At 38.5% G+C, this 22213-nt stretch overlaps 1 protein-coding gene across 2 annotated transcripts; it reads right to left on the bottom strand.

Annotated features, from left to right (window-relative positions):
* Positions 1 to 12036: 12036 nt before the first annotated feature.
* On the bottom strand, positions 12037 to 22147 carry FPGT (fucose-1-phosphate guanylyltransferase). Of its 2 annotated transcripts, none has more exons than XM_008139435.3 (4): positions 21985 to 22147; positions 20259 to 20426; positions 17860 to 17952; positions 12037 to 15189 (listed from the first exon to the last, which is right to left on the bottom strand). In XM_008139435.3, exons 1-4 carry the CDS (start codon positions 22064 to 22066, stop codon positions 13751 to 13753), a joined length of 1782 nt encoding a protein of 593 aa, XP_008137657.2. In that variant the 5' UTR covers positions 22067 to 22147; the 3' UTR covers positions 12037 to 13750. The 2 variants fall into 2 exon arrangements, with proteins under 2 accessions (XP_008137657.2, XP_027998234.2); XM_028142433.2 differs by having other exon boundaries at positions 14156 to 14372; positions 21985 to 22138.
* Positions 22148 to 22213: the final 66 nt, after the last annotated feature.

Raw genomic sequence — 22213 nt, 5'->3', positions numbered from 1 at the left:
TGACCATACCTTCAACACACCCACAAGCCACGCCCACCATCCAATCAGAGTGAGCATGCAAATTAACCCAAACCAAGATGGCTACAGCCACAGAGAGCAAGGTTTCCTAGGTAACAGAGGAAGCCAAGCTTTCTGCCTGCCCTTGCCAGGCCTAAGCCTCCACTCAAGCTACAAAGTTTCCATTATAGAAGGTAAACAAATTCAAACAAATGGCAGCAGAATGGAGCTTGAGAGAGCAGGCCAGGGTTGCCGCTGGCAACAGGGGAAGCAAAGCTTTCTGCACACCCTGGCCGGGCCCACCCGCTTAAGGCAACAAAGTTTCAATTATAACCCAACACAAATGGCTGCCGGCCTCCTCGGAGGGAGCCCCAGGCTTGGCTCCACTCCAGGCTACAAAGTTTCAATTGTAGAAGGAAAATAAATCCCAGATACCAGGGCCTCCACTTAGGTTGCCAGGGGGCGTGGCCAGCCTGCAAACCACCACAGGCCCCTCGCTCAGGCCGACCCCCACCCCAAGGGAACCCCCACCTGATCCGGGATGCCCTTCAGGGCAAACCAGCTGCCCCCCACCCCTGTACCAGGCCTCTATCCTATCTAATAAAAGAGTACTATGCAGATTGAGTACATCACTGCAACACACAATATAGCTGCCCCCATGTGGTCAAAGATCCTGCCCCCATGTGGACACAAGATGGCCACCACAGATGGCCAGCAGGAGAGGGCAGTTGGGAGGCACCCAGCCTGCAAGGGAGGGCAGTTGAGAAGGACCAGGCCTGCAAGGGAGGGCAGTTGGAGGTGATCAACCCTGCAGGAGAGGGCAGTTAGGGGTGACCAGGCCGGCAGAGGAGGGAAGTTGGGGGCAAACAGGCTGGCAGCAGAGTGGTTAGGGGGTGATCAGGCTGGCACGCAGAAGCAGTTAGGGGCAATCAGGAAGGCAGGCAGGCAAGCAGTTGGGAGCCAGCAGTCCTGGATTGTGAGAGGGATGTCCGGCTGCCTGTTTAGGCCCGATCCCTTGAGGGGTCCCATATTGGAGAGGGTACAGGCTGGGCTGAGGGACAACCCCCCTCCATGTATGAATTTCGTGCACCGGGCCTCTAGTATATCATAATTGAATGGGAAGCACATTCTCACCCATTTAGAACAAATTTTGTTTTTTCTAGATTTCAATTTCCAAAAGGCTTTCTGGTAAGTTTTGTTAAACCATTACAGTCTCATATTGCCCTGTGGCTCTTGGTGTTCATATATCTTGACTTTTGGTTTTAGTGCAAAGCCCAGCGAATTAATGGTAGACCTGGAACTGCGCTCAAATGCTGTTCAATGTTTATACTTTGCCCTATGTTGAGCTCTTTGCTTAACTAGAAAATTTTGTTTTGTTTTTATTTACTGGAAAACTTTGAAGATTCTTCATTGCTTTAGCGAATACCTGACTATGGGCTATAACATATGCATTCATGTAAAAATTTTGCTTGTTACTGATGTTATTTTTCTACTAAGAGCCTTGGAAAAAAAGGCTTATGGAATGTAGCCTACTACATAAACACGTTTAAAAAGCACACACATTCTTTTTGTTCTTTAAATCAGTTTGATATAATAGTGTCATATGTGATGTTATTTCGTTATCAATAAAAAAGCCACCTGCACACTGAATTTTTAGTTCAGCACAGATGATGATAAAGTCTTATAAAGACAAAAGATAGCTATTCATGTCTAAACAAAAACACATCCCAGAAATATGTGTTTAAATAGAACATTAATATATAGAATTAAACAGTAAAGTTTTAAAATCAATCTAACTTTTTTAAGTGTTAAAAAAGACATAAGCAAATTATTTAAAAAACAAACAAACATGTTTGCGGAGTTGAACTGTCTTCTTTACCAAATGCTAGCCGTTATTGCTGAAACTGCCTTATTGTACTTCCTGATATTTTAGAGACTGCTGGGAAGTAACTATATTTATTTTGCTCAGTAATTCACAAATACACATGGAACCAAAGCTCAACCCAAAATATAGTTAGCACTGGATACTTGTTATTTCTTGATTCCTTTCTAAAACAAACTTTTTAGGAGTCCCTGCTATGATGATGGTGAATTTTGTGCACCTCTTGGAATAAATAATGTACAGGAATCATTCAAATGCATATTCAGTGGGAAGCCATCTGGCTCCATATGAATTTATGAATATTTTAGCTTGCTCAGCTAGTCAAAAGTAAAATCTGGCACTTGGTATTATCATGTATATTTGTGACAGTATTATAAAAAAATGCTCTTTTACCAATCATGATTGACAATCTATTAAAGTATAGTTTTATAACTGGACAATCAATGGGTCCGTGCTGCCTGTCACTACTCGAGCCAATTAAGCAAAGAGAGGGTTGAATCATACTAGCATATGAGCGTCTATTCCCATACTGCCTGCTGGCAGTATGGGAGAGCAGCAGGTCATCCACAAAAGTCTGTGCTGCCTCTCCCCTTAAGCCAGCTGCTTATACTGGGTAGAAGGACAAAGATTACATGGGGAAGTAGGCAAAAGGGTATGCCAAACAGGTAATGCAGACTGGAGATTTGCAAAGGCCTGCGGGTATGCAAAGGCTGGGGGTCTTCAAAGGACTGGAAGCTCTGGTTTCTGCAACAAGGTTGTTAATCTTTCCATGATAATAGGCAGTTCCCTGATGGGAAGGATGGGCTGCATTTCCAGGTGAGCTCCCTGGTCCTATGTGTAACTCCCAGCCAGATTAGAATGTGCCTTCTTTAATCAGAACAAAACAATCACAGTTAACAAAACATGATTAATATTTCTTACAATTATAGCTGGTCACCAGTATTCTATTTCTGACCCCTATCAGTTTCATCAGAGATTGAGTCTATTTAAACCAGGTACAATACTGCTTTGTTTGGAAGTCATCATAATTCTACTTGAATTAGAACATGCGATGTTTTATTAAAATAGTTGTAATAAAATGAAATCTTGGCATTGGGTTGGACTTTATAGGTTTTTTTGTCGTGGACACCCAGATTGGGTTGGACTTTATAGGTTTGGTGATGTGGCACCCAGATCTTCCTTCAATGAAGGGCTTATTACCTCATCTACTGGGAGTGCTGTCAGTAAAGAGCTTTCATCTGTCAGCCCTATTCACAAATTGTCTCAACCACTGAGGGCTATCACACCCAAGACACTCCTCCCCAAGTTGCCCACATCCCATAATGATTAATATGTGATATAACTTGTGGCCACTCAGGTCCAACTCTAAACAGTACTGAAGTGCCATTCTGAGTCACAACTCCTCCTGGAGGCTATCATCGGGCCTGCATCACAACTTGATTTCTCCAGTCTGCGTCTGCGTAATTCTGCTTCTGTCCCCTTCCTTGGGAAAGGGTTAATCAAGAAACAGGGCTAACTTAGCAGGGACTAACTAAAGAAAGCTCATTGTACAAGCCCAAGACTTGCACCAACAATCTCCCCTTGAGTGATTATTTTACAGAAATGCCCGAAGACCATAATTCCTGTACAGCCCTCCGAAGGAAGGACGTCTGGCTCCAGCAGAAGGACAAAGGGCAAGGCCATAAAACTATGGTCCTGATAGATGTGTCAAACCGAAGCCCCGTCTGTAGCTCTCCCTAAGCACATAAAAAGCCTGCTCCCTCCCCAATTCACCACTGGCTCTTTCTCCAGTCAGACCACCCGAACCCAGGTGCCTCAAATAAATATCATTTTGATTACACTGAGCCTTGAGTCTGTTCTGTGTGACCCCGGCTCAACCCCAAACCTTTCACTTGTACAATTATTAGTCCTAAGGGCACTTCTTAAGAAATATACTACACGTTAAACTCCATCTCAGATTCTGCTTTCCAGGAAACTCAATCGGTAGCCATTATCTAACCCTACCTCTTACCTAAAACAAGAACTTATTGGGAAAACTTTTGGTAAATGTCTTTCAGTCACTTTGCACAAACACTTCTGGTATTATGAAGTTTTATCATCTTGTAAGGGAACCCACTCTATTATTAGATGAAGTTATTTCTAATATTGTATAAACATTTTCTTCCTTCTAACATCTGGAACCATATAAAACCAACTTTATCATTGTACTGATATAATCATTAATGGGTTAAATGATATTTTAATCCATGCTCACAATTTATGGGAGATAGATATTTTTAACTTTTTTGAGAATACTTTGGTAATTAGAAATATAGCGAAGTTGATACCACATTGATCTATAAGAACGTATGATACTGCAAAGGAGTGAATGTGAATAGAGAAACCTAAACCAAAAGGCCTGTGACCTCCCAGTGATATGAAGTAAGGATGATGATGGGGAACAGGTTAAGGAGACTTGAAAAGAGTGGCAAATGAGTTGAGAAAAGGACCAGTAGTGTGGACTTTCTTGAAGCTAAATAGAAAATACATTTCAAAGAAGGAGTGATCCAGACAAATACTACGGAAAGATCAGAACCATAAAGAGTACTGTGTTTGTCAAAATAGAAAGCACTGGGAATTCTGAGAAAAGGTTCAATGGAGTGGAGGTTGGGAATGAGGGCTAAAGCCTGATTGAACCAAGTTGTAGAGGGAATGGAAGAAAAGGTATTGGAGATGGAAGTGTAGACATTATATGCTGTCCAATAATTAATAGATACTTGGGAGACATTTTGAATATTCATGGGGTTTAGAATGGAGGTTGAGCTAACGTTGCGTGTACAGTATCTAAAAGGGAAGCAAAATTCCAGCTGACATCTGATTAGATATACTAAATAAAGAAAAGGTAAACAAACAAACAAAAAAAAACCACCAACAACAATGTGTGTGGTAAAGAGACTGCAGACTATCTATCACCAAGCAAAACTTCACAGAAAAAGAAGTGTACCATGTTAGAAAGTAGTATGAATCATCATCCTAAAAGGCAGTCTTCAGGGGAGCAAAATGAGATAGAGATCAAATAAGTGATGCAGTGTTGAGATGGCCACAATATTCCTTTTCCCTCAATACAACTTAATGCCAATCTGTTAAAATATCTTTCCTTTGCAGTTTATCTGCAAATTTGCTCTCACACACAATTATAAGAATTAGATGATAGTTTGTTATTACTGTACATTAAAAGATGTTATATAGTGGTGAATGGTAACTTGAATAGGGTTGAGAGAAGTCAGCAGATTTTGGTTATGTTTCAATGTGTTGATTGTACTGACTTGAAGAACTGGATGAAAAGGAGGAGGGAAAAGTATGTGATATATCATGAATGATTTCTATGTTCTTGCCTTGAATAATTTGGTGGGTGATTGGGATATTTACCCAGATGAAAAGATCATTAGGATTGATAGGTAGAAGATGAGAGCTATCTCAAGAGAGATGTCTATTGGATTTCTTTCTCTGAGAGAGAGGTATGAAGCAGGCAGGTAGATGTGCAAAGCTAGAATTCAGTGTTGAATATATTATGATGACTAGTAAAGAAACCTTCAAAACCACTGTAAATAAAAGATAAAAGAGACTGTATCCTGATGATATAATATAGCTAAAAGAAGTTTTGCTTTTCTTGTTATTTATTTTTACCTTTTGGGAAATTACAGCATGTTTGTAGTCTAGAGATATGGAGAAAGATGGATTGCAGATACCAGAAGCATAGATAATTTTGTAAACTGCTCATTCTCTAGAGAACTTAAGGCAAATATTTCTTTTGCATTTAAACATCTGCAGTTGTATAAAACAAAAAAGAATTTCTCTAAAACTCTATACTTTCTATCTCCCTTCTCATAGGCTAGATTTTACCTACAGCTTTTGAGAGGATAATAGTTAATTAGAAACTCTATCAACTTAAAGCAATTATAATGAGTGATGATCTTTCTTACTAAATTTCATTAAAAATTGATCCCAGTGATATGTAAGTAGTGGATTTTATAAGTTAATTTACAACCTTGTCAGCGTGCCTATACATTTAAAATCTGCACTTGGACCACTTGTTATAATCATAATTATTTCTTTGTGTATTAAAAGTTTTCTGGTTCTAGATTTCATTAAAAATGTTTAAAACTTCTCTGAAGAACAGCATATTGGTGAATATAATTTACTTTCTCAAACCCCAAGGCTAAAAAATAATAGGAAAGAAACCAATCATGTAAAACTTCATTTAGTAGTGCAACATTTCTCAACCTGCAAATGAAAAGAATACTTACTTGATTTCCAGAGTTGTGTTTTAAAACATTTTTTTGCCTCAAGATGTAAATGCTTTAATTCTTTTCTGAGCAATGGGATGCTCTCATATAATGAAAACTAACTTGAACCATCTGATTGTTCTGCAGAGAGAAAAGAACGGTTACTAGTGAAGAAAAGACATTAAAAAAAAAATCCATTTACATTACTTAGCTAGAGTTGGTGGTAGCAAAGATTTTAAGAGCCTTTAAGGAGGCTGGAGATTGAACATGCTGATCTGTATAACACACCATAGAACAGTGCCTGAAGAATATAGACAGAGTTTAGATTGTTTCTGTGATGCACTGAAGCACAATTGAAGGAATATAATTCTGGCACAGAGAGCTGGGAAATGACAGTAGATGGATTGCACCAGTCTGCAGCAATCAGAGATAAATTGCTCTGTTTGAATGGTTGAATTTTATACTTTGGAAGGCTCCTAGGTTCCTATACCCAGAGGCTTCAAAAGATAGACTATTTGCTCAAACCAGCCCAGAAGGAAACGTTAAGTCTGTTAGTTTCGATCAGTTACTTGCATGTGCAATAATGCCCTTGGGATGAACATCTTTAGATACGAATGTCAATAATCAAACAGCCTTTACAGGTGGATGATAATTGTGACTAATTCACAGGTATCCTCTACCTCCACCTCTTGCAAATATCAATGCAATAGGCAATCAACAGCTTCTTATTCTTTTATTCCAATTTTAAACTTTATTTATTGATGTTAGAGCAAGAGGTGGGGAGATAGAGAGAAGAGGGGGGGGGGGAGGGAGAGAGAGAGAAACATTCATTTGTTTTTCCACTTATTTATGCATTCATTGGTTGATTCTTGTAGGTGCCCTGACCAGGAACAGAACCCTCAACCTTGGTGTATCAGAATGACACTCTAACCAACTGAGCTGCCCAGTCAGGGCTTTATTCCAGTTTTTATCCTGACACCAAATTACATTCTACTGGACTACAGCAAAACTGGCAAGTTTGAATATGTGGCAATTTGGTTGTGGCTTATGAAACTAGATGTCAGGGACAGACAGTGGTCCTTTCCCACCAGAGACTGCTGTAATTTGCCCTTTATAATATATTACAAAATCTAAATAGAAATTTCTGTGAATATAAACAAATAGAAACGTGAAGAACAGTAGTATGTGATATGGAGCTTAGCACATTGATATTAAAGGGAAGGAGAATGTGTATTAACCTTTGACAAAGTTCAATAGAAATAATATTAATAATATACTTCTACCAAGTATAAACAATAAAAATCATTTCTCAACCTCTATAGAATTTGGCTTTGTCTAAACAAAATTTTAGAGGTACAAAATATTAAACTAAGCAACTAATAGTTGCTTCAATTATTTCACTTGCACTAAATGAATTTTAAAATGTATTTTGCACGTGAATTTATAAAGGTCTTTTCTTTAATAACTTAGTTCTTTTTAAATTTGTTTTATTTTTTTTAAATCTCTATTGTTAAGAGTATTACAAATGTCTCCTTCCCTTTCCCTCTCCCTTGCTTCCCTCCACCCAGTTTCCACCCCACACCAGGCTTTCAGCACCCTATTGTCTGTGTCCCTGTCCCTAGGTAATGCATATCCTACCTAATAAAAGAGTAATATGCAAATTGACCCTAACTCCGCTACACCCACAAACCACGCCCACAAGCCACACCCACAAGCCAATCAGAGCGATAATGCAAATTAACCCAACCAAGATGGCTACAGCCACAGAGAAAGTAGGAGGGAGGCTTGGGTTTCCAAGGCGATAGAAGAAGCCAAGCTTTCTGCTTTCCCTGGCAGGCCTAAGCCTCCACTCAAGGCTACAAATTTCAATTATAGAAGGTAAACAAATCCAAACAGAAATGGCTGCTGGCCATGGAGTGAGCAGGAGACTTGGCTCCACTCCAGAATACAAAGTTTCAATTGTAGAAGGAAAATAAATTCCAGATACCAGGGCCTCCGCTTGGGTCACCAGGGGGCATGGCTGGCCTGCAAACCACCACAGGCCCCTCGCTCAGGCTGCCCCACGCCCCAAGGCAACCCCCACCCTGATCCAGGACACCCTTCAGGGCAAACCAGCTGGCCCCCACCCATGCTCCAGGCCTCTATCCTATCTGATAAAAGAGTAATATGCAGATTGACCATCACTCCAAGACACAATATAGCTGCCCCCATGTGGACACAAGATGGCCACCACAAGATGGCCAGCAGGGGAGGGCAGTTGGGAGGCACCAGGCCTGCAAGGGAGGGCAGTTGAGAGGGACCAGGCCTGCAAGGAAGGGCAGTTGGAGGCGATCAACCCTACAGGGGAGGGCAGTTAGGGGTGACCAGCCAGCAGAGGAGGGAAGTTGGGGCAAACAGGCTGGCAGGGGAGCAGTTAGACATCAATCAGACTGGGATGGGAGTGTTTAGGGGGTGATCTGGCTGGCAGGCAGAAGCAGTTAGGGGCAATCAGGAAGGCAGGCAAGCGAGCAGTTGGGAGACAGCAGTCCTGGATTGTGAGAGGGATGTCCGACTGCCCGTTTAGGCAGTCGGACATCCCTCGAGGGGTCCCAGATTGGAGAGGGTGCAGGCTGGGCTGAGGGACACCCCTCCACCCCCATGCATGAATTTCATGCACCGGGCCTCTAGTATACACATAAGATTTTTGGTTAATCTCTTCCCACCACCCCTCCTCCCTACCCTCTGAAATTTGTCAGTCTGTTCCATGTTTCCATGCCTTTGGTTCTATTTTATTCATCAGTTTATTTTGTTCATTATATTTCTTGTCCCAGAGACTCCTTATACTATCATCATATTTTTGATTATTTTTACTTTTAGCTCTTTTGATTGGGTGTTTTTTGCTTCCTCATATTCTTGTAATACTATACTGTTGAGTCCCTATAAATTATTAATTCAGTTAGTGTATGCTTAATTTCTGACTGGTCCCTTTTCATGTCTTTGAAATTCTCATTACTATCTTGAAAGTTTCACTAAGTCCCATGAAGCTCTCTTAGGTCCCTTGAAGCTCATTAGAATCCTTGAGTGACATTATAACCATTGATTTGAACTCTGTGTCCAGTAGTTTGCTTGCCTCCATTTCTTTCATTTGTGACCTGTTTCATTGTCTCCACATTTTGGTTGCTCCTTTGTGTTTGTTTCTAGATATTAGGAAGAGTTGCTATGACTCCTGGAATTAGTAGAGTGGCCTTGTGTAGTAGGTGCCCTGTAGGACCCAGTGGCTCAGCCTCCCAAGTCATCTGAGCTAGACACTCTAGGTGCACCCATGTGGGCTGTGTGCACAGTCTTGTAGTTGAGCCATGACTGTTGTTGGCATCTCAGGAAGACACTGACCTCCAGGCCAATTGGCTGTGAGGACCAACTGCAACTACAGTGGAAGAGATTCTGTGCAGGAGATGCATCTACAGAGCAGGACTGGCTTCAGTGGGGCTTTGGTGCTGACTCTGTCCCTTGAGCATATCACTCATGGGTGTGGTAGAGTTGTAATCTGGTGTGGTCTGAAGCTGTCCACTGGGTGCACTGGCTCTGCGTCTCCCAGGAGGTGCAGTCAGCCACTGCCTGGGGCCACCTAGCAGGAGCTACAGAAGTATCTGCAGGAGGCTGCTACTTGTATTGAGCTTTGAAGTGCCCAGGCAAAGCTAAGCTGTGAAGCAAGGCAGGCTGGTGCTAGTGCCAGGTCTTGGGCCTGTTATTGATAGGTATGGGCATGCTGATGCCAACTGCTGCCTGTTTAAGAGATTTTAGTGAAGCCTGAAGCCTGATTCAGGATAGGCTATTCATATGGAAAAGCAGCTGTAAACAGATTAGATGGGGCTGCAAACTGAATGGAGTAAGGTCTTAGGAAATCATCAGGATGGAGCAAACAGTGTGAACCAGGCTGATGGAAACTCAAATATGGCTGCCAGTCAGCTCTGCGATGAGGGATGTTCCAGTACAGGAACAATGACCTCTGCAAGCACCCCTGTCTGGAAGAAGCTGCCCGAGTTTCTGACAATCCAGTTCCTCCCCTTATGTCCCTGGATCCCCCAAAGCTGTTGCCCAGTGCAGGAACCCAGAGGGAGTGAATCCAAGTAAAGTTCATGTTCAGGCCCTTTAAGAGGAACTGCCTGGCTCTCCAGTGGCCTCCATGTCACTCCACCACAATCCCTGCTGACTTTTGCAACGCAAAATTATGGAGACTTCTCTTCACAGCTCTGGAACCCTATCCTGGTGGTCTGGTGTGGGGCTGAGACCCCTTGATTCTCACAGGAGGCCTCTGCAGTGGAGATATCCCTCCCAATTAAAAAAATTCCACATGTGGATGTCAGACCAGCTGATTCCACTCTTCTGCCCCCCTGCCTCTCCTACCAGTCTCGATTAACTTTCTTCTTTACTTCTCTACTTGTAGGACTTCTAGTCAGCCAGCTTTCAGGTGGTTCTGAATATGATTGTTCTGTGTTTTAGTTGTAATTTTGATGTGGTTGTGGGAGGCAGTGAGAACCATGTTTACTTATGCTGCCATCTTGGTTCTCTATCCCTTAGTTCTTAACATAGATGGAAACTGTTTCATTAGCTAAATAACAACAAAAATAACATCTAAAAATCTTTCAGATAACTTTGAACAAATTTATTATTATTATTATTTGGTTTTTCTTTCCTTCTTAATTCTGCTAGACTATATACATCAAGGTGCCCAAATTCTGGGTCTCCAAGTTGCTCAAGTCCAGAAGACAACATGGTGTATGCAAATGGCATCCCTGGTATTTCATAGTACACCAGTTATCAGCTGTATGTGAGAGCCATACATACATTTTGCAGCAGGCGAAGTTTGGATTTCGGCTCTATGCTCAATTTGGTTAGCTTTACCTAACATAGGAAATATTGCTTAGCCTCAGGAGATGAATAGATCACCACAGGTTCTGGGAATTCTGCATTAATACCATTAAAAATTTTTTATTCTAAGCATATCACTTAGATTTTTGAGTTTTTATTTCAATTTAGTATATACATGGATACACATTCCTGATATCCTTTTTGCTTAGTTTGGTAAATAAATGCTTAAGGTAGAAGACGAACACCAAATGATGGATTTTGCTTTTCATGCCCCTCTTGGTCACTGTTAATTATTAACTCATCAATAAGTTTATACAGTATGTTTAATTACACATTGTAGCTATCCTTTACAAAACTAGAGAGTATATGATTTAAGGGCTGTAATTTTATGAAATAAAATAATAAATCTAATAAAATGTCCAATTTCTTACTTATACGTGCTCAGGATTATCACCTCACTGAATTAGGAACACTATTGGTGATACATAGATGGTACTACATACCAATTTATCTCAAGGCAAGAGGCACTGACAAATTCTTGGGAAATGATAACATTTCAAAGCAGCTAGAATCCAGACATTGTGCAGAATTATGCTTAAAATGGTGACCATCAATTTGTAAGAAACCACCCACTGATTGAGTAGAATCCACATTCTAGAGATATGATTAAATTGAGGCAAAAATGAAACCCAATTTTGTCAAATAGCATCAAAAACTTGCAAAACAGGTATCTGGAGTCCACTGCTTGAAGGAAAACCCAGACAGTAATGTAATGGAGGCACTTAGGAAATGCATTTGACAGTACAGAGGATGGTACTAGGTGGAAACGTGTAGACATCAATAAGTATTCAATTGAAAAGTGCTTTAGAAAAAAAAAGTCTCTGAATGTGAAGTTTTAGAACATGACTGACTATATTTCAATACTGTATTTTGATCCTTTATATGTATATGTAAGCAGGTAAAACAATAAAAATCCGTAAGTGCATTTAAAAGCGATCACCAATAAATATAAAAATGTCAAGTAACAAAGAAAGCATTGAGTAACATTTTATTGGTAGTGTTTTCTCTTTTTTGTGGAACATAAAATAATGGTGATTCTTAATAATTGATAGCCTTTTAGATTGTACAAAATTATAGATTTAGATTATACTGTGAAATACAATATTGAACATTTAATAAATGATAACATAATATCCTCTGAAAACTGTGCAAGTAAATCAGTAAATGCTACACAATAGCTACTATATATCTTTATTTTGTCCTTGGAAAGAACCTTTAAAAAAGAAAAAAACAAGACATAAATATCATAATTGAGAGTTACAGACAAGTCACTTCTGGTTTACCAAATAATTATTTTCATTTTGTCATTGGATACATCAATAAAAGTGACACAGACCAGTTCTTATTTCAATTTACTCATGTTAAAATACAAACTCTTACAAGTATTTTCTGTAATTCTTATTAGACTTTGGTATGAGCACATTTCACTTATGTACTTATATCAAAACTAGAGGCCCTGTGCACGAAATTTGTACACGGGTAAGGTCCCTAAGGCTGGCCAGCGATCAGGGCCAATCAGGGCCTTCCGGCTGCCAGCAGGGGCTTTCCTTCATTCTGCACCGCCCCCTGGTGGTCAGTGCACATCATAACAAGCGACTGAACTCCAGGTCAAAATCCCGAGGGGGCACTTTGCATATTAGGCTTTTATATATATAGATAGGTACACATAACTTGGAATACCAGCCAATTTTTAGTTCTTGAAGCTGTTTATCATGTGTGCATTTTCTTAATCTTTCTCTTCTTTTGGCTCCTTTCTGCTATCTATCTTTTGGTTATTACTTCTCAGCATCATTACCAATGCATGGGTAGAAAATAAGAAATGAAAAGTAAAATCAGTCCATCTGGTAATTTAACAGTTCTATTAAAGAGATTAGTATGAGGATGAAAGTAATGCTCGGAATAAACATATTATTACCAGTGAATCCCAATTATTCCTACCATCTTCCCCACACAGATATTTGACTTTTGTGGGTGTGTATGCTTTCCTATGGATGAAAATTTAGGGAACATTTTTAAGATATACAAACACATTTTCTAGTTTATATGGATAAAATAACACATATACCCTTTTTTGTTTCCTTTTGGTAAGATCAATAAATGAGATTTTTAGCATCAATTTCAGAGTTGTTCATCACTTATCAATTAAGATTATCACAATATTTTAAGCATTAATTTAATCTAAATTTGCCAGTTATAAGTCTGTCCCTGCAAATGTTATTTTGACAATATTCCTACAGTGCTCTGAAGATCAGATAGTATGTTATTTTTATTAGTTAATCAGTAGAATTACTACATCTGAGACGAGAACTGCCAATAAACACTAAGAACTTTTTTGGAACTGAAGCCCAAAAGAAAAGGGAAAAACTAAAGATATGTTTAGAAAATTACTTTTAAAACTAGTACATTATTATGAGAACAAACTAATGCTCCATAAATCCATCTTAATTTATAAAAATATTAAAATAGTAATAAACATCTAAAAATCCCTTTCCTGAACTTACAGCCTTGAAATATTCTTTCTTCAAAAATGGTTTATCTGTATTTTTGTGTTATTGATGTTATGCTGCAGCAATTATGTTAATATAATTTTCATTAAATGACTTCAGTAAAACAAAGAAAAGCATCTCGAGAAAACTCCTATATTTGCAATCTAGCTCAATTAAGAAAGGCAAAGTATGCAATATTTAAGATCTCTAAATCAGAGTTTTCTATTCAAAGTAATTTCTAGAAAAATTTTCTCCCTATAGGTTATCATGTCTTCTACGTCTTTGTAGCCAAGCATTTCTTCAATGGACAACAGCTTACAGTTATTTAGGCTGAATGCTGACTTGCTTTGCACAGCATTTAACATCTTTATGGATGTTGTAACTGAATCATTCAAAGAAGTACAGACTGGGAAAATACGAGCATTCCACAAACTCAAACATGTCTTGTTTCCAGAGAAGAGCTCCTCTGTAACTTTCAGATTCCAAATATCTAAGCATGACAGGAAACAGACACCAAAGAATTGAAGTGACTTTATATCTGACAATGTTTTAACATTCCTTTTCAAGTTGTCTTGCACTCCAAATGCCATAGTTGAATACTTTAAGTGTCCATTCATCTTCAAGCTTAAGGAACACACAAAAGAATATGCAGGCAGGACAGCTGTTGTTATGATAGAAGAACCACTAATAATGCAGTTTTCCCCAACTGAAACATCAGGCCCCAATCTGGAGTACTCCACAACTGAGCCAGGTGACACAGAACATCTTGAATCCAATATACTTTGAATGATACAGGATGTGTTACCAAAGCATTCTGGTATTGCTGGAGAGATGCTAAAAGCTATGGACTGTAAGCCAAGCTCTGACTTCAAACTGCTAGCTGAAGTAAAGTGACACAAATATTCTTCAGTTGTGCCAATGTGATAAAATTTGGAGTTATTAAGAACAACAACATTTAGTGATGTCCCTTTAAGAAGGTGAAATATTCTCTGCCTCATGTCTACCAAATCTGACTCTTCTTTAGTGACATTTGATGTGTTTCTGGTATACTCCACAGTTGCTCCAGGTCCCAAAGCCTGCAGAAAGTCTCCATAGGCATCTATTTCACAGTTTAGTGTTCCTATTTTTTCATAAAAAGCAAGTAACTTTTTCGCTGATTTATGATCCATGTAAAATAGGCTGTCTGTGTAGACATACTCAGATTCAAATTTAAGAGAGGCAGTGTCACCCCCAGACAAGTCCTGCTGAGAAAAATTTCCAGGTCTATACACAGCATTACACTGACACATCCTTTCTATGCTGGGCTTATGAAGGAAACGATGGCAACACCGATATTCGAGGTCTCTGTATTCTAAACAATTGGAAGGTTCTAAGACAAATACTCCATGTGTGGTACCTACAGTCAAGCTAGAAGGATGAGCTAAAGCAGTAAAGCCAGGCTTGTCAAATCTGATAAACTCAGATTCTCCGATACTATAAAGTTCAATATCATCTGCACAGGTAACCAGAATCCCAGGATTCATATGTGAGGGGAAATCAATGTACATGGCTAGTTTTAATTCTAACATCTGATAAATAGGGTTACCAAAAGGTAAAGCAGTGAAAATTTTCCCCAGGGCACTTGCATTTGGAAGGCGTTGACTGTAGCCACCTATAAAATTAAATAAAATTACTCATAAAATGTTTCTATGAATGTTTCCAATAATTTAAAAACCCAGGGGCATCAGGAGTAACTCAAAATGTATCTAAAAATATTCAATATATACAATGTATTATTATAACTCAGGAAAGAATAATAAACTCCAGAATACAAATTCAAAGAAAAATTCTCCCCAATTCTTTGGAAATACTGTAGTTTTAAAGACTCTAGATTAGGAAAGAATTCCCATATACTTTAGAGAATGTGAACTGTTTTAAATCCACTGTATAGCTAATAAAATGGACCATGACCTCACATCCACATTTTAAACAATTTCAACCATATTTAAATTCCTACAATAATAATCCACTTTACAGGGGTAAAAGCAAGCCACAAAAAAAATAATATACCAATTCCAACATTATCTACTAAATTGTACTTTCCAAATGCAGTGTCTTTCCTCAAATTATTACATAGACTTAAAGGAAGCAAAGGTGCATTTATGTAAAAGCATTTTAAAACTTATACTTCTTTTTAATTTAAATAGGCTTTCCCTCTAAGATTAGCCTAATGACTTCTTAATTGCTTGAAGTGTGTTCTTGTAAGTAAATTAAATAGCTTACATCATTTTTATGTTTAGTAAGTACAGTGAGAGGCAGTATTGCAATATCTAGAGAGTCAGACAAAATTGGGTTCAGACTCAGGCTTACTACCTGTTAAGTTTTTTATCTTTGGACACACTCCAAATAAGCAAATGTAGAATAATACTTGCCTTGTCATGTTTTATGAGATCAATTATACATGTAAAGCACTTGGCATGTAGTACACCTTTCCAAAGACTAGCCAATAGCAAAGCTTAGCATTATAAGAATTAAATATTTTAAACTATATATTTTCTGATATTGAATTTAACTTTTACTAAATAATACTTGTTCTGGAATAAAACCATATATTTGAAAAATTTTTTGATGGCTTAGGAAAACTAATTGTTTTATTTGAGTAATACTTAAAAATTTTGCAACATGTTCTTGACATCTTTTTTTTTTTTAAATTGATTTCAGAGAGGAAGGGAAAGGGAGAAAGAATCATTGATCATCTGCCTCCTGCACGCCCCCTACTGGGGTTCGAGCCCACAACCTGGGCATGTGCCCTGACCAGGAATCAAACCATAACCTCCTGGTTCATAGGTGGCTCAACCACTAAGCCATGCCAGCTGGGCTAAATTTAAAAATGTTTTACAGCCAGCCATAAAATCATAACTTGGATGCTTTATTTGAAATCATCCTTACAGCCCTAGCTGGTTTGGTCAGTGGATAAAGCATTGGCCTAGGGACTGAAGGATCCCAGGTTCGATTCTGGCCAAGGACACATGCCCAGGTTGCAGGCTCGATCCCCAGTAGGGGGTGTGCAAGAGGCAGCTGATCAATGATTCTCATCATTGATGTTTCTATCTCTCCCTCGTCCTTCCTCTCTGAAATCAATAAAGAATTAAAAAAAAAAAATCACTGTTCTGTATAACAATCATAAGAAATAGAAAGTGCGTTGGAAGCCACGGTGCCAGTCCATGACAAAGTTTTCATCAGACTTAATTCATAGAGAAAAATAATAGAGGTTTTTACAAAATAAATATTTCCATACAACTAAACTTATCCAATTAAAAGAAACACCTACCCTCTGTTCTGAGATTATTTCTTTCCTACTTTTCTGCTTTACAATGACCTCTTTTATATGTGATTTTCCCTCAGGTATTTTCTCATCAACTCCATGTTTTGTCACCACCTTTTTATTCTTGTAACTCCTTCAAGAATTGTAGACTTTGTCTACCAATAATCAAATAAAAATGCAAGATATAAGGTTTCTGGCAATTGTACGGGGATCACAGTGCTAAACCAGCCTCTTCCCTACAGCAAGAATCCCTTCTAAAGACTGATTGAAAAATGTTCACATTTTGATGAGCTTTGTCTTTGGAAAATAATTTTGTACATACATACTAAACATAATACCCATAAATAGTCAATGTATGTGATCCACAATTTCAAAGATAAATATTGTGTAAAACATAATATTACTTACAAACTAAAAATATCAAAAAAAAGCATAAAATATTTGTTTTCAAAGCAGACTAACTTCTAAGACCAAAAAAAAAAAAAAAAAAAAGGAAAGTTCTAAGACAGTGGTTCCCAACATGGGGCACAATGTAGTTTTTAAGAAGGGCAATTAACAGTGAATTTTTTGCATTTCTTATGGTTCTAAGGGGCTCATATTATATAAATTTATAGTGAAATATTTATGCATTTCAGTTCTCTATTATATGTTTTGAAACTTATTTGCTATTTTTTCATATCACTTCACATTATTATTATTTTTTAAACAATTTCTTAGTGATTTCTTCCTCAGTACTTCAACTGTCTTTTCGTTCTTTTATTTTTCTCTTTCATGGATGCCATGTTCTTTGGAAGCTTGTTTAGACCAAGTTAATGGCCTTTTAGGCTTCCTCCACTTGAATAGGAGTTCACTTTTTGAATAGTAAGAATTATATGTCACAGGGTGGTGCGGGGGAGGGGGTGTGGTGGAGCATCAGGATTTTAGTGATGCTTAGGTAGGGCATGGCCAAAAAAAGGTTAGGAACCACTGTTCTAAGATATCAAAGGTAATCAGTAAATCAGTAAAGTATAATTTTACCAGAGTGAATTAATAGGATGGTAAAAGAATTCCATTTATCTCCATATAGCTTTTCCAAGTGTCGAAGGGCACAAAATGTTGATCCTCCATTACCTTAAAAATAAAGTTAAAAATGTACACTTTATTTCATATAAACCTACTAAAATTTTGTAAGTATGGTAAATTTAGGTATTAGAACTCTGAGGATATGGCTTGCTGGCTACAATTAACTAGGCAAAGAACAAAAATATGGACAAAAGAATCAATTTAAATACACATTTCATAGCAATTAAATAAATAAACAAACAATTAGCAATGAAAACCAGAGATCAGCCCTGGTAATAAAAGATGAGCTAATCTTCTCCCGAAAATATTAATACACAATAAGGAAATTATAAAATAGGCAATCCACAACACCAGAAAACTGTAAACACATACACACACATATATATATATATATACACACACACACTGGAAGTATTATATGTATAATTCACTTGGAATGACAAATTGCAAAAACCATTTAAGTAATTCTCCCTTATGACAATCAAATATGTAAGTTAGACTTGCTTTTTAAAAAGTTTTTTAGAATTTGGTTTCCTTACTAGTTACCTTGGGCAAGTTATTTAACTTTCTGTGCCTCTAAATCTCATCTATACAATGGGAATCATATAGTACTGACTGCTAGCTGTGAGGATTAAAACATGGCTAATTAGAACAATGCCAATGTCAGATATAGATACCCTATCTCTGGTATTAAGGAACTTCAGTTTTAGCATTACATGAAAAACTGCCCCCACAAAAATAGCATGCAATGAAAGGTTACAAGGCAAACTTTATGGAAATTGGATTTTTAAAGTAAATATCTCTGATACTTAAGCCATTAGACTGTGCTCTTTTGCATTCTGCAATTGTGGACCCAAGAAGTCAAGTAGTATATATTTTTCTTGTTTTGATCTCCTTACATAAATTTCTGAAGAAAATGTGGAGTTTGCAGGGGTCTTGGGAACCCGACTGATAAGGTCCAATGGATTATTTACCATCTGAATAAATTTTATTAAAATTAATACAATTGTCTTTTAAATAACATAACATTTGGGAAGTTTTTCATGGTAAGTCACAATGTATAAGAAAGTTGCTAAGCTTTGCCCAGCAGGCATGGCTCAGTAGTTGAGTGTAGATCTATGCCCCTGTCATTTCTGGTCAGGGCACATGCCCGGGATTGCAGGCTCGATCCCCAGTAGGGAGCATGCAGGAGGCAGCCAATCAATGATTCTCTCTCATAATTGTTTCTATCTCTCTCTCCCTCTTTTTTTTTTTTTTTTAATATATTTTATTTATTTTTTTACAGAGAGGAAGGGAAAGGGATAGAGAGCCAGAAATATCGATGAGAGAGAAACATCGACCAGCTGCCTCCTGCACACCCGCCACGGGGGATGTGCCCGCAACCAATGTACATGCCCCTGACCGGAATCGAACCTGGGACCTTTCAGTCCGCAGGCCAACGCTCTATCCACTGAGCCAAACCGGTTTCGGCTCTCTCTCCCTCTTCCTTCCTCTCTGAAATTGACTAATATATATATATATATATATATATATATATATATATATATATATATATATATACTAGAAGCCCGGTGCACGAAATTCGTGCATGGCGGGGGGTTGTCCCTCAGCCCAGCCTGTACCCTCTCCAATCTGGGACTCCTGGAGTGATGTCCGACTGCCCGTTTAGGCCCGATCCTGGTGGGATCGGGCCTAAACGGGCAGTCGGACATCCCTCTCACAATCCAGGACTGCTGGCTCCCAACTGCTTGCCTGCCTGCCTTCCTGATTGCCCCTAACCGCTTCTGCCTGCCAGCCTGATCACCCCCTAACCACTCCGCTGCCAGCCTGGTTGATGCTTAACTGCTCCCCTGCCAGCCTGTTTGCCCCCAACTTCCCTCCTCTGCCAGCCTGGTCACCCCTAACTGCCCTCTCCTGCAGGGTTGATCACCTCCAACTGCCCTCCCTTGCAAGCCTGGTCCCTCTCAACTGCCCTCCCCTGCTGGCCATCTTGTAGTGGCCATCTTGTGTCCACATGGGGGCAGGATCTTTGACCACATGGGGGCAGCTATATTGTGTGTTGCAGTGATGATCAATCTGTATATTACTCTTTTTATTAGATAGGATATATGTATATATATATATATATATATGTATATATATATATGTATGTATGTATATATATATATGTATATATGAGTTGCTATGACTTTTATCATTTTTTAAAAACTAGTGAATTCACATAAAAATTTTAAAGTTAGTAAAGACTATGGTGGGAAGATATGCAGTTTATAAATTACATGCCACAGGAAAACTTTTCTTCAATGATTATTCTACCTAGACTCTATGATATAAATCTGACCATAAAAGCTTACCAATTTTGGCTCCAGCAGGATCAACAAAAACATGATATTGAACTCCAAGGGGTAACTCCTTTTTTTTCAGCTTTTCTGACAGCTGTTGCTTATAAGCAAGTTCTTGTTTTTCATCAGCTGCTGTTATTGCAACAATGTCCCAGAACTCTCCAGCTGCCACAGGTTTGCCTATGTGAAAAAACAGCAAGGAAATGATAAATATTATCAGAATTCTCTGTTACAGGTTTACTTATTTGGAAAGAGGGGAAAACAAAGAGGTAACATTATCAACTTCATAAATGTATCTTTTGCTTTTGAGAATTAAGCAATTAGTAGTCAGTGTGATTCAAATAATTCTGAGGACTGTTCATAAATTATGTTTTTTCTCTTTTAGATTACTTTCTTCTTTTTTATGATCTACAGACCCATTTATTTAGATATTCTATTAAGAGAAATATTACTGATTTTCTAAAGATTATCTCAATTCTTAAATAAGAAGACAAAGGAACAAATAAATGAATCAATTTTCATATTATTAGGACTAGTGGTCCTTGGCTAAGAAAGATTCAACCCAAATATCCATTACTACAATGTTGCTGTTTATAAATGTGGGTACTTTATTTTTTACTACCTTAAAAAGAGCCATGCAATTTTACAAAGGCTAATGGAGTATGACATACAATTTTGGATAATAGGAAAGTTCCCAACTCCCAGATGAACTCATTAAAAGACTAAGACTAAACTTTTGGTAGACAGCTGGAAGCTCTTTTTTATTGAAAAAAAAAAAAGATAAAAATTGTTCTTATTAGTTAACGAACAGGACTTATCACCTAGAATGTAATAGTCCTGAACGTTTTACTGTCATCCTAGTATTATTTCCTGTATTCTTAAAGCAGTAACTTCATAAAAAAATAAGGAATTTTATTACACAGTTGTACAAGGAATGACAAGTGACATAGCCTTAAAAAAAAAAAAAAACAACCCAAAAACATTTTGATTCACCCTCACTCGTTTTAATAATCCATAATCCCTCCGTGTTTTAGTATATATATATATATATATATATATATATTAACTCAGTAAGCGTTCACATCACGGAACAAATTGGTGAAGTGGGTAGGGAGGTGGGAGAAGGCTAAAAATCACATTTGTAAAGGTCAAAACACTATGTTTTAGATATTTCAGATTTACTTAAATCATTTGTGTTAATGAACTAACCAAATGCATAACTTGAATTTATAGCTTCACTAGCTATACCTGTATCTACCTATCTACCTAGAAACTAGAAACAAAGTTATTAAAACGAGTGAGGGTGAATCAAAATGTTTTTGGGTTGTTTTTGTTTTTTTTTTAAGGCTATGTCACTTGTCATTCCTTGTACAACTGTGTAATAAAATTCCTTATTTTTTTATGAAGTTACTGCTTTAAGAATACAGGAATAATACTAGGATGACAGTAAAACGTTCAGGACTATTACATTCTAGGTGATAAGTCCTGTTCATTAACTAATAAGAACAATTTTTATCTTTTTTTTTCAATAAAAAAGAAAGTGACAAGCATCACGTAAAGAAAGGACAGTGAAAGAAAAGAATGAAACATTCAAGGTGTATTAGCTCTGCGTGGGCCAGCGTCCTGGGCCCACAGGTGAGAGAGAACCATCCAGGAAGTGACAGCCCAGCAGATTTCACCGCACGTCAAGGACCCGCCCTTTCCATTGCCCGGAGGGCCGGGCTTCCTCCTCCGGTACCTCTCAGCTCGGAAAACCTCCGCAACTTTCGCTGGGTGGCTTCTCGCAGAGACAGGCCCGGAGGGACCTGTGCACCGGCCATATCCCCGCCTCTGCCGCAGCCGGCTGTAAACTTCCAGGTAGCCCACCGCTCCACGCAGCACGCATGCGCCCTGGACTTGTCACCCGCGCCGGGTCCGGCTGCGCCTAGCCCCCGCCCCTTCCGTGCGTCACTCACGTAGCCACGCCC

Source organism: Eptesicus fuscus, chromosome 9 (assembly GCF_027574615.1).
Source record: "Eptesicus fuscus isolate TK198812 chromosome 9, DD_ASM_mEF_20220401, whole genome shotgun sequence".
Lineage (NCBI taxonomy): Eukaryota > Metazoa > Chordata > Mammalia > Chiroptera > Vespertilionidae > Eptesicus > Eptesicus fuscus.
Note: the sequence above shows the minus strand (reverse complement) of the source record. Positions and strands in the feature narration are given on the sequence as shown.